Raw genomic sequence first — 13,369 nt, 5'->3', positions numbered from 1 at the left:
CTATAAATTTTCCTCATACAAATACCACACAAAAAGAAGACTAATAATGAAGTGGGAAATATTTGTACATTAAATTACTTTTAAAGAGCTAATTTCCTTGCAAAGTAAAGAGTTCCACAACACAACAGAAAAAATGAACAAAGGATGAGAACAGAAAGGAAATCCATATGGTTCTTGAATTTATGAAAAGATATTCACTGTCACTTATAGGAAGAGAAATGGAAATTAAAGCTATAGTGAGTTACCATTTTCTACTTATAAGACTGTCAAAGAACAGAAAGGTGGATCACATCCCTTGTCACTGAAGCGGGAAAACAGACATCCTCACCACACCAGCAGAAATACACTTGGTACAGCATCTACAGAGGGCCATGCCTATCAAAATAAAAATTGAATGGGCTGTTTGGGCCAGCTGTTTCCCTTTAGAGATACACATAAATGAAATTACGTATATACAAGGATATTCATTGCAGTAAAATGAGATTGTGTAAGGACAGTCATTGCAGAATTCTTTGTAATAGTAAAAGACGGGAAACAACCTGAATGGTTATGAGTAGGGGAGTAGTTAAAAAAATTATAGTACAATAAAACAAAGGATACATTGGGAGGATTAAGCAGTATTAACATGTACTAATCTGTAAGGACGTCCATATTGTTGCTTGAATGAATAAGTGAAAAATTGCATCTGTAGCATGCTGTTTTGTACCATACATGTATATTCTGAGACATGCACAGGATCTTTCTGAAAGGTTATATAAGGAACTAGGAATGGTGTTTCTATCTAGAAAGGGGATCTCAGTGGCTGGGGGAACAGACAAGGGTAGGAGGGTGTCACTCATACTCTCTTCTTTTGGGGAGAAGATCCTTTTGAAATATTTTAACTCCAATTGCACTGATTTAGGGCCAAATTTATACCACCAATGTAGTGCAAAGGCCCTGAATTGAGAAACACACATGAAAACTGGTCCAGAAGTGGGGTGACTGGGCAGAGCCTCAGAGGGGATTCTGGGATACACATACACCCTCCTCCCACAGAACACGGCTCCAGGACCAGCTGGGCTCAGAACTGCCATCCACCCACGCTGCTCTGAGGCCAGATTTCTCCCGTTTGCCCTACCCTGTGACTTCCGCGTCTCTGGGCTTCTGGTGTTCTTTGAAGGCACTCTGCTTGGCCTCAGGGACAGACAGGCGCCCTCCGGTAAGATCTGTTATCCCTGATGCCATCTTGTTCCACCCTCTTCCCTTCCTGTCCCATGTTTGTTCTCCGGTTTTCTTCCGACTACAACTTAGCATTTACTTGGCCATTTTTCTATAACGATTCTGGTTGCCTAGCCTGGGTAGGTTGCCCAGCCTGGGTAGGTTGCCCTAGCTGGGCCTCAGGTGAATTTCTTCTCTAATACAACCCCTTCCCAGGACCCTCCTTCCATGGCGGAATTGGCCCAGACCCAGGTATGAGGGCATGCAGACCCCACCCACTGAATGCAGCTTCTTTCTCAAAGTCAGTGGCAGGGCTTCTGCCCGCACACCCATCCCTGCACTTCCCCTTCTCAGTTTCACAGGTAGTCCTGGGATAGTTTCTTCACTTTCCCCACCGTATCCTTACTCGCAGTGCTCATGCTGACAGCAGAGTGTGATGGATGATTCCAGAGTACCCTTCTCCCTTTCACCAAATGTCTGCCCCCTAAAGGTTTTTTTTATTGAATCTGAACCAGTTTTCTTGCAACTGACCTGACATTTTTTCAGCGTTCTCCTTAACTCTGTTGATGTCGTTCTGTAAGGAGGTAATGAGTTTAGCATGTTGTTCACTCCCTACATTCTTGTATTCCTCCCAATATTCTTTCTCACTGAGTTTCTCAAGAAATAGTTTCTCAGCATTACTTATTTGGATGCGCATATCTGTTGAAAGAACATCAAGATTTTGGGTCATTTTTATTGTCCTTGCAACCATCTTACGTTGAATGCTGATTTTGTGACGTTAAAGTCTGATATGAAAATATCAACTCATAAATATGATTTTATATCTACAATTTAGGGAAATCTAAACTGTTCAAACTATTGTTTATGTATCCCTCATGGTTCAAAACGTAAGTAAAAATAAACTTCCAATTTTAAAGTAGATGGTGTGGTTTGGGGCTGTGACTGAGAATGACAACATGCAATCAACCTATATGCCTAGGGACCCACAAGTTTAAATTATGCCTGTGATAGCTTGATAAGCATCCTGTTTTGTACAATGTATTATTTCACATATACTTTTTATTGTAAATTGTCATTTTTCTGGTCATTATGTCTCTGGGCAAAGTAATTCCAATTTACATCCTTCTGCTGTCCTTGGTGACCTCTTTTTGTTAAGCACGTTGTTTGATTCCATCATTTACAGACCAACTCTTTGAGCTTTCCTTGTGTGAAATGACAGCATATGATAGTCATAATCACCTCTCTTCACAGTCGCCACATAGTAAGACTTCAGAATGAAAGCTAAGTTCCTCAGTTAAATGTGTACAAATATGGAGCTGTCTCATCATATAACCCTTCAGTTTGCCCTGGTGTACTTACTATACACGATATTCTACTGTCTTTAGGCTGAGTATCAAGCTGCTGAATATTCTGGAATAGGAAGCATCACCAAAACCAAGTACAATGAACTTAACGACTGTTTGGCTCACTGCCCCGCCCCATCTGGCTTGAGAGCTCCTGAGGGCAAGACCATGCCTTATTCACCTCTGTCAACCCAGCACTTGGCAGAGAATCTGGCCATTAGTTGATGCTAAATAAATGTTTACAAAATGAGTGAAGCATTCTTTCAGGCCAGAGAAATGCTCTTCAGCCCAAACATCCAGAAGGACTCCAGACATGTCTTTGTCGAAGGTGTCATAATAATACATTTTTAATACATACTTAACATATTAATGTTCAAAATATAAGATTATACATTTTTTAATTCCCTTAACAAGTGGTTCTTGTTATTAAACAACTAAGAACACTTCACCCCAGTGATCAGCTGTCTTCTGTGAGCAGACTGCCCCGGACTCAGCCCTGCACAACGTTCAGGCTTTGCAGGGAGGGTTGGTTGATATCACTGAAGCTTTTGAAGGACAGGTGTGTGTAGCAGCTGCTGTTCTCCTTTCCCAGCACCTCTATCTCCCTTCCCTTCTAGTAACACACGTCTCCTATCCCTCATCATGTAAATACACTGACTACAGATGCCCCTTTTCCCGGCCGGAGGGATTGGTCCAGGGCTGAGCGTGCACCCCAAGCTAGGCCCCGGCTCAGAGTCCTTCCTGAGCAATGCTCTCACTGAAACTGGTAGAAAACATATGTTTTTTGTCTCCACTCCACTTTGAGGTTATAAAGATGTACGTTCAGAAGTGTCTATGGTCAGAGTTCTAGACTCACAGGGAGAACGTTCTCAGAAAAAGAAGCCAGCTTTCCAGGGGAAGGCAGAGAGAGAAGAGGGATGAGAGGGGCAGTGTGGGGAGGGAGAGGGTGGGCTAGAAAGAGGGGGTGATGCAGAGGGAGAAGGGGGAGCAAGAGAGGAAGACGAATAAGAGGAAGCTGAGCTCTGACAGCATGTGAGGCTCCAGGTTCAGCTCAGTAGCACCCTGCCTTTTCTGTCCGGTTATGTGAAGAAATGAACATCTTCTTTATGCTTGGACTAGTCTGGGTTGGATTTTTATCCTTGCAACTGAAAGTGTCCCAGGTAAATGTTAGAAGACAGGAGTTTCGTCAGCACTTCTCAAACTTGACTGTGCACAGAAATCCCCTGTGATCTTGTCCAAATGCAGACTCGGACTCAGCAGGTCCAGATGGCTCAGAGGCTCTGCACCATCCCAGGCTGCCAGTGGCACTGTGGCTGCTGCTCCATGAACTGAACCGAGTTGCAGGTGACTGCCTGGTACCAACCGTGACAGCCTCAGAGACCCCTTGTAGACACGTCTGTTCCCTCCCTCTCCCTCTCTTCATCAGCATCCATGGGCTTCTTTCTTCCTTGGGCCACCGCACACGCCCAGCCCTCCCGTTCTTAGTCACCCAGCACGTCCCCGGTCTTGTGTGACACCCGCACCCCAGCCCCAGCTCAGACTGCAGGCAGGCACAACTCCACTAACGGGACCATTCCCTGCAAAGGCAGCTTAGTGAGCACGTCTGAGTATCTGCTTAGGTCTCACACCCATCTCAAGAGAGTTCGTAAAGCATCCCTTGCACACAGAAGCAGGATTCTCCCGGAGACGGGCTTGGCCAGGAAACGCATCCACCACCTCGTGCCATCACTGCTGTCACTACAGGGGCTCAGCTGGAGGAGGCTTATGGAACAGTGTTAGAGTCCCTAAAAATGAAGCTTGCTGATTGACCTGTGGCCTTGGTGACTATTTCACTCAAAATGACAACTACCTACGAATGGAGTGCCTGCTTGGTGCCAACTGCTTGAGTAAGGAGGCTCTCTGGAGTGCTTGGGGAAATCCAATAAAACCTAGCCCCTCGTTTTTGCCTCTCAGGTTCTTGTACTGCTTACTGGCAGCACTCCAGTCTCTCCCCTGTTTTCCAGTTTCCTGGTAAGGGTGGTATTTATAGAGGTTCTGGCAGGAAAAAAAAAAGAAGTCTAGAAATCTGAGCAGCAAGTTCAAGATGAAGGAATAGGAATTTTTTTTCAATGAGTGTGTCAACACTGAATGTCTTACCTCAGGACCCTTGTACTTCCCGAGCCCGTGGCAACACTATGTCCTGTGTCTTTCACCTTCTGTACCAGCATCATTTCTATCCTCGTCCTGTAAACGTCCCTTTTCCCAAATCCAATCCCTCTTACCCCATCTAAATAGGGAGCTTGGCTTCCTTAGAGATGCTGGGGCTGGGGAGGAAGCTTTATACCCTCCTTACCATTCCCAAGTCTGAACTGAGGCTGAAGCCAGTGAAGATACAAAACAAGACAATTTCCCCACAGAAGAGCAGATCACCACTGCGTGGAGTCCGGGGTGGTGCCTCACAGGATGCGGGCTGGTGTTAAAGGCCAGAGGGCTTTCTTCTGTGTTTCTGACCACTGCCCTTACTCCTCCTCCTCACTTGGCTTCATTATCTCCACCCACTTTGCTATTTCCTTCTCTCGCCCACTTACCTACATTTGTGGGTTTGTGGTTGTGGCGGTAATGATGTTCTTTGAAGTATGTCCACGGCATTTTGAACATATTAGGAGACAAAAGCATTAACACATTCAAGAAATAACTTGATATGGCTTTATGATAATTTTCTAAGTTCCTAAATCACCTTTCAAGTTTTGTTCCTGGTCTCTTTCAAACTTCCATTTTTCCTTCATTGCATTTTCAACTTCCTCTCTTGTTACAACTACTGATCCCTCTGACTTCTCTTCACTCAGTTCCTTTAGTAGGTTCCGTATGTGCCAAATTTGTTCATCCTTTAAGCGTTTATTCTGTCATGAATATCAAAGAGTTGTTAACTACCTCTGCTGAGGTATCTCCATTGTTTTCCCTCAAAACAGAATCACACATTGAGGCTCGCAAAATAAGAAATAGTTAATGAAATAATTTATTCACTAATATCTCCAAAGAGCACTTGGAAAATGGAAGACTCAAAATTAAACCCATCAATACAGTAACCACTGAAGAGACAGTTACATTTTAAAACCTGTGTTAATAATCTGCCAGTCTATTGCCCTATCACAGGATCAATGAACATTAAAATTAGACTTCAGAGGTCAATTTCTTCAACTCCCGCAAATATCTTTCTTTTCTAGGAAACATCATTCATTTATTCAATATTTACGGAGTTATCTACCACATGCGAGGAGTCATCTAGACACTAGGCATATATCCGTGAACAAAATAGACAAAAGTACTGCTCTTGTGCGATTTACATTATTTTTTGCTTTTCTCACAAGTGACCCTAATTCTCTTCTTCTGGGGTGATGATTACTCACCACTCCAATACTCCACACTTGAAACATGAACTGTGTTCTTCTTGTGAATTCCCGTCCATGTTTCCATGTTTCTTATTTAATCAACTTAGAGTTTATTTTTGCCCTTGCTAGTTTATTATGTGTATGTAGAGATATTTTATTGTGTGTGAACTTAATACATATTTCTTGTACTTTTCTTAGCCTTCCTTTAAGATTTTTTTTCTCCCTTTAAGTGTTAATACTCACTTCCCTGGGGTCTCTCCTTCAATTTCTTAAACCTAATAAAATGTATATACTTAAAATATTCTAATACTTCTTTTAAAAATTACTTATTTTCCTATAATTTAACATTCTCCTTACTATAGTTTTTTCAAATTATATTTTATTTCTGATATTCATGTTTGTAGTCTCTTAACCTTCATAGGCAATGGCAACCCACCCCAGTACTCTTGCCTGGAAAATCCCATGGACAGAGGAGCCTGGTAGGCTGCAGTCCATGGGGTCGCGAAGAGTCGGACACAACTGAGTGACTTCGTTTTCATTTTTCACTTTCATGCATTGGAGAAGGAAATGGCAACCCACTCCAGTGTTCTTGCCTGGAGAATCCCAGGGATGGGGGAGCTTGGTGGGCTGCCATATATGGGGTTGCACAGAGTCGAACACGACTGATGCGACTTAGCAGCAGCAGCAGTAACCTTCTTAGATACTCTACTGTAACAGTACTTTCTTTCTCAAAATTGATTCTCTAAGCCAATACTTCTCAAACTTCAACATGTATACCCAGCACTTGGGGACCCTGTTAAAAATGCAGATTCTGGTTAAGTTTAGTACGATGCCTGTAATTCTGCATCTCTCATAAGTTCCAGGTGATGCCAAACCTGCTGGTCCACAACCCACAGTTTGGGTAGCAAAGTTCTTTCTGATAATCTAAATATCTGTGATTTATTGATAGTGCTGCAGCCTACTAAAACTCAGGTCTTTAATACTGAACCCAACAAACTTTAAAGTCGATGGCTGAAAAATTTGATTTCTTAAAATTATTTAGCAAAACAGACACTAGTTTAATAAACTCCTCAGAGAGGATTTTAATGTAAACTTCTTGCTCTTTTAAGTCATTCCACAGGCTGTATGACATGATTGTCATATCAGTGCTTTAGAATTTTAATTTAAAACTTTGATAAACCAAACAAAAGCAACAGACAATTAGCTTTATGATGCTCAGTATTGATAAATACAGCCAAAACCAAAAAGACAGACTGGACAGGCTTTGAGTGATTTAAAAAAATAGAAATAAAGATTAAAAAGATATGATATTCAAAATCGCGGTTTAACTTCTCTGATCTTTTGTTTGCAATATTCTAAAGTATCTGAATTCCGTCCCTTTAGTACCAAAGAATTCATGATATATATCTGAAAACTGAATTTCTTTCCTTCTAATTTTGTAAAATCTTGTAGATAATGACATAAACAGGAGTGGTGGAGTAAGACTTCTGAAAATCTGCTTCTTCATAAAGGCAATGAGAAAAAATTGGCAAAAATTGGCAAAATCAACTTTTCAGAACTCTGGAAATTAAAGGCTTTGCAATAACTTCCAGGGAGTGTTTATTCAAGAAAAATAGTTGAATCTTAATAAGAACAGTGAGTTTCGTGGCATTTCAAACTTACCCTAAAAACCAGTAGTCCCACAATTATGGTAAAACCCAGCAATCTAGCAGCCTGTGGCTGAGGGCTGGGGAGAGAGGTAAGAGAGGCAGAACTCTTGCAAAGCCCAGTTCCTAAATGAGGGTCATTATTTGACTTATCTGATAATTCCCTGGAAAATCCCACTGGCAACCCTTGTCTTTATTTGACCTGACTCAGAGCTTACCCAGTGTCTTAACAGCCTTTTCCCAGATGGGTTTGTCAAAAACAATCAACAATTGTTGAACATCACAGCTCCGTGTGTGTACTCAGTCGTGTCCGACTCTTTGAAGCCCCATGGACTGTAGCCTGCCAGACTCCTCTGTCCATGGAATTTTCCAGACAAGAATACTGGAGTGGGTTGCCATTTCCTCCTCCAGAGGATCTTCCTGACCCAGGGATTGAACCCGCATCTCTTGCGTCTCCTGCATTGGCAGGCAGATTCTTCATCACTGTGCCACCTGGGAAGCCCACAGCTCCCTGAGGTGTTAATAAAAGTTGAGGTAAATAACAAGCTGACCAAAAAAAAAAAAAAAAACTTCAGAAGAAAACGAGATGAGATGTCCATAGGGAATTTTGAAAGCTTTTATGTGTTCCTAAGAATGTAAAAGGCCACATGCATGTATAGGGCATAGATATATAAATTTAATAACATCTATATTAAACTTCCCAAATCCTGTATGAATTTCAAATAGAAAAGAAATGTGTCTGACAGGGTTACAAAATTCACTATATCTGAAAAATTATTTCGAGTGATATACTGAAATAAAATTTAAATATATCCACCAATATGCTTAAAAAAAGACATTTATCTTATGAAGTAAATTTATTATTTGAGGTAAGACTAATTATCATATTATAAAATAGAAGGAGATTTAGTATCTAAGCTACAAAGGAAGGATTGTTTTTGTTTTGTTATAAGGCCATCTCATGGCCTTTTAAAACTTTTTTAGACTCACAAGAACAAGAATAGAAGTTGCCAAAATAGGACACACAGTTTCTATCTACTGTACACCCAGCTTTCCCCAATGACAACATCTTATCCAATGATAACACAGCATTAAAACCAGGAAATCGACATTGGTACAATGTTACTAATTGAACTAGAGATTTTATTTCTATGTCACCAGTTTTTACATTTTTTTCTTTTTAGTGTATGATTATGATACTGTCATTTATAAGAAGTATATGTATGTATATCTTTGGTCACTCAGGTGACTAAAGTGTATTTCTTTGTTGTGCAGTCACTAAGTTGTATCCAACTCTTTGCGACCCCAAGGACTGAAGCACACCAGGCTTCTCTGTCTTTCACTATCTCCTGAAGTTTACTCAAACTCGTGTCCATTGAGTCAGTGATGCCATCCAACCATCTCATCCTCCGTTGTCCCCTTTCTCTTCCTGCCCTCAATCTTTCCCAGCATCGGTGTCTTTCCCAATGAGTCAGCTCTTCACATCAGGTGGTCAAAGTATTGGAGCTTCAGCATCAGTCCTTCCAAAGAATATTCAGGGTTGATTTCCTTTAGGATTGACTGGTTTGATCTCCTTGCTGTGCAAGGGACTCTCAAGAGTCTTCTCCAGCACCACAATTTGAAAGCATCAATTCCTTGGCACTCAGCCTTCTTTATGGTCCAGCTCTCATGTCTGTACATGACTACTGGAAAAAGCATAGCTTTGACTAGACAGACCTTTGTTGCAAAGTGATGTCTCTGCTTTTTAATACACTGTCTAGGTTTGTCATAGCTTCCCTTCCGAAGAGCATAAATATATATGATAAATTTATGATATAAATATATATAGATATATAAATATATATCTGTATTTCTTAGATATATCCTTATGTGTTTTTTTAAAATGATTTTCACCTATAGTTCCTGGCCCATAGTGCCCAAAACCCATGGAATTTTCTGCCATCACAATTGGGTTTATGTTAATGAAAGTGACTTTTTGAATCTGGGAGAGAGAGAAGGAGTTGCAGTCCCTCGCGTTGATTTCCAGGGACAGGAGAGGGACTTGAGGTGGAATCAACTGCTACTGGCCAATGATTTAGTCAATCACGATTATGTTCTTCAGTTCAGTTCAGTCGCTCAGTCGTGTCCGATTCTTTGCGACCCCATGAACTGCAGCACGCCAGGCCACTCTGTCCATCACCAACTCCCAGAGTCTACCCAAACCCATGTCCATCGAGTTGGTGATGCCATCCAACCATCTCATCCTCTGTCGTACCCTTCTCCTCCCGCCCCCAATCCTACCCAGCATTAGGGTCTTTTCCAATGAGTCAACCCTTCGCATGAGGTGGCCAAAGTATTGGAGTTTCAGCTTCAACATCAGACCTTCCAATGAACACCCAGGATTGATCTCTTTTAGGATGGATTGATTGGATCTCCTTGCAGTCCAAGGGACTCTCAAGAGTCTTCTCCAACACCACAGTTCAAAAGCATCAATTCTTCGGCGCTCAGCTTTCTTCACCATCCAACTCTCACATCCATACATGACCACTGGAAAAACCGTAGCCTTGACTAGACGGACTTTTGTTGGCAAAGTAATGTCTCTGCTTTTAAATAGGCTATCTAGGTTGGTCATAACCTTCCTTCCAAGGAGTAAGCGTCTTTTAATTTCATGGCTGCAATCACCATCAGCAGTGATTTTGGAGCCCAAAAAAATGAAGTCTGACACTGTTTCCACTGTTTCCCCATCTATTTCCCATGAAGTGATGGGACCAGATGCCATGATCTTAGTTTTCTGAACGTTGAGCTTTAAGCCAACTTTTTCACTCTCCTCTTTCACCTTCATCAAGAGGCTCTTTAGTTCTTCTTCACTTTCTGCCATAAGGGTGGTGTCATCCGCCTATCTGAGGTTATTGATATTTCTCCCGGCAATCTTGATTCCAGCTTGTGTTTCTTCCAGCCCAGCGTTTCTCATGATGTACTCTGCATATAAGTTAAATAAGCAGGGTGACAATATACAGCCTCGACGTACTCCTTTTCCTATTTGGAACCAGTCTGTTGTTCCATGTCCAGTTCTAACTGTTGCTTCCTGACCTGCATACAGGTTTCTCAAGAGACAGGTCAGATGGTCTGGTATTCCCATCTCTTTCAGAATTTTCCACAGTTTATTGTGATCCACACAGTCAAAGGCTTTGGCATAGTCAATAAAGCAGAAATAGATGTTTTTCTGGAACTCTCTTGCTTTTTCGATGATCCAGCGGATATTGGCAATTTGATCTCTGGTTCCTCTGCCTTTTCTAAAACCAGCTTGAACATCTGGAAGTTCACGGTTCACGTATTGCTGAAGCCTGTCTTGGAGAATTTTGAGCATTACTTTACTAGCATGTGAGATGAGTGCAATTGTGTGGTAGTTTGAGCATTCTTTGGCATTGCCTTTCTTTGGGGTTGGAACGAAAACTAACCTTTTCCAGTCCTGTGGCCACTGCTGAGTTTTCCAAATTTGCTGGCATATTGAGTGCAGCACTTTCACAGCATCACCTTTGAGAATTTGAAATAGCTCAACTGGAATTCCATCACCTCCACTAGCTTTGTTCGTAGTGATGCTTTCTAAGGCCCACTTGACCTCACATTCCAAGATGTTTTATTATGTAATTAAGCCTCCATTAAAACCTGAAAAAGTAGCATCTTTTGGTCCTTTCCCAGAGAGCTTCCATGTGCTGCTGTGCCAGGCCCCAAGCTCCACAAGGGCAGAAACTCCTTTGTTTGGTACTTTGCTCTCTAGGGGCTTCCCTGATGGCTCAGCCAGTAAAGAATCCACCTGCAATGTCAGAGACCTGGGTTGAGAAGATCCCTGGACAAAGGAATAGCTACCCACTCCAGTATTCTGGCCTGGAGAACTCCATGGACTATTTCATGGAATTGCAAAGAGTCAGACACGACTGAGCGACTTTCACTTTCACTTTGCTCTCTGTATCCCTTCATCTGACTGTCGATTCATATCCTTTAATACCCTTTTAATGATCTAGTGAGTAAATGGGTTTTCCTGGTTCTGTGAGCCATTCTAGTAAGTTAATTGAACCTGAGGAGGATGGGGTTGTGCGAGCCTCTGATTTATAGCCAGTCAACCAGATGTACTAGTAACAGCCTGGACTGGTAACTGGCATCTGAAGTGGAGGGTGGTCCTGTGGGACTGAGCCCTTTACCTGTGGAATCTGATTCTATCTCCAGGTAGGTAAGTGTCAGAATTGAGGTGAACTCTCAGACATCCCGCTAGAGTCTGAGAATCGCTTGTTGGTGAGGGGAAGCCTCCACACACACAAGTTGGAATTGGGTCAAGAACCCTTTCATTAGGATTATAAATTCTGTCACATATGCATATGAGACATATCACCACAAAGATGGCATTTGAAGCCATGATGTTAAATAAGATGATCCAGAGAGAGTTTAGAGTGAAAGGGTACGTTTAAGATCAGAATCTTGATAAATACTCTAATTAAAGCGTGGGAATAAATACTCTAATTTAAGGGTAATTTCTTTTCCTATTCGAGGGGGAAAAACAATGAAAAAAGAAAAGAAATAATCAGAGAAGTAGAAGGAAATTCAAGAAAGAGTGATGTCCTGGAGCCCAAAGGAAAAAGAGTTTCAAGATGCCAGGAGTGACTGCTGGAGGAGTGAGGTGTAAAGTAAGGCCTCAAAGGGTACATTGGACATGGCTAATTGGTCATTACAACTTTTGCTAGAGTGGTTGTAGGGGAATAGTAGGAGTGGAAGTATGTACTGGGAAGTAAGGACATGGGCACAGTGAGCTATGAGATGTCTAGTGCTGTAGAGGGGCAATGAATGCAAACAGAGAAAGGAAGATAGAGGTAATCATCTAAGCAAAGCTAAATGCATAGGAAGAAATGATGAAAGAAGAGCACATGACTTTTCCAATCTGGACATTTCCAATTTGGACATAACTGGAGAGAAAAATAGATATATTTTTTGCTATATATTTGCTATATATATTCAGCAAGATATTGCTAACGAGTCATGTAAAACTTAGCAATTTAAATATCTGTGACCTCAAAATTTTTTCCTCCCACTGGTATTTGTGTGAATCAACCCCAAAACTATTTATGGAACACCTACTCATGCTGGGCCCTTTGGAGAAACATAAGATTTGATGCTGCTATCTAAAAGGTTTTCAATTAAATAATGGAGAAATATTTTTATGCAACATCCCAGCTAAGATGGGGGGAATGAAGAGGAGCTAGCCAAGAGAAGAGCATTCTGGGAAGAGGAAATGGCCTCTTTGTTGTATAGGACCATAGTAATAAAAAGATTGGGCTTCATAATATTTAAAAGAAGCGGGGGTAAGCAAAGGAAGGGATGGCTGCAGATGAATTGGAGAGGTGAGTAGAGGTTAAATTTTGAAGGACCTTGAAGGCTTTAGAAACATCTATGGGTTTTATTTTCTGTGCAACAGGAAGCCACTGCAGGATTTAAGCACTGAAAGGTTTACCATATTCCAAGGGTCATTCTGGTTGCCCTGTTGAAAATGTACTGGTTAGAGGAAGGATGGGTAAGAGATGACACTGGCTTAACCTGTGGCAACAGCAGCATACATGGAAAGAAATAGATAAATACAGTTGAGCTAGTCTGTCTTCCTATGCTCCACACTGCTGGGTCCACTAATGACTCCAAGAGCCGACTTAGACATATCACGGTCTTGGGCTAATCCTCCTGGAAACAAGAACACTGTCTCTGGCTCCAGTTGATGGGTTTTGGGAAAGTGGCTCCTCAGTCCTGATGTATCATCCTTTCCACAACCAAACGGAAGTCCCAAAGCTAGCCAGGG

General features: G+C 41.8%; 1 protein-coding gene across 37 annotated transcripts in view; it reads right to left on the bottom strand.

Annotated features, from left to right (window-relative positions):
• CCDC83 (coiled-coil domain containing 83) overlaps positions 1–13,369 on the bottom strand; it is a 54,284-nt gene that overhangs the window by 27,640 nt on the left and 13,275 nt on the right. For 36 of the 37 annotated variants that reach the window (XM_081536968.1, XM_081536952.1, XM_081536974.1 and 33 more), the window contains 2 exons: positions 5,257–5,419; positions 1,729–1,896 (listed from right to left, as the gene is read on the bottom strand). In XM_081536968.1, coding sequence (XP_081393094.1) covers positions 1,729–1,896; positions 5,257–5,419 — 331 coding nt within the window. The remainder of the gene's footprint in view (positions 1–1,728; positions 1,897–5,256; positions 5,420–13,369) is intronic. The other variant, XM_081536982.1, reaches the window with a different exon arrangement.

This window comes from Giraffa tippelskirchi, chromosome 10 (genome assembly GCF_054371585.1).
Source record: "Giraffa tippelskirchi isolate mGirTip1 chromosome 10, T2T-mGirTip1v1.2.pri, whole genome shotgun sequence".
Lineage (NCBI taxonomy): Eukaryota > Metazoa > Chordata > Mammalia > Artiodactyla > Giraffidae > Giraffa > Giraffa tippelskirchi.
The sequence above is the reverse complement of the archived record's forward strand: the minus strand, read 5'-3'. Positions and strand labels throughout refer to the sequence as shown.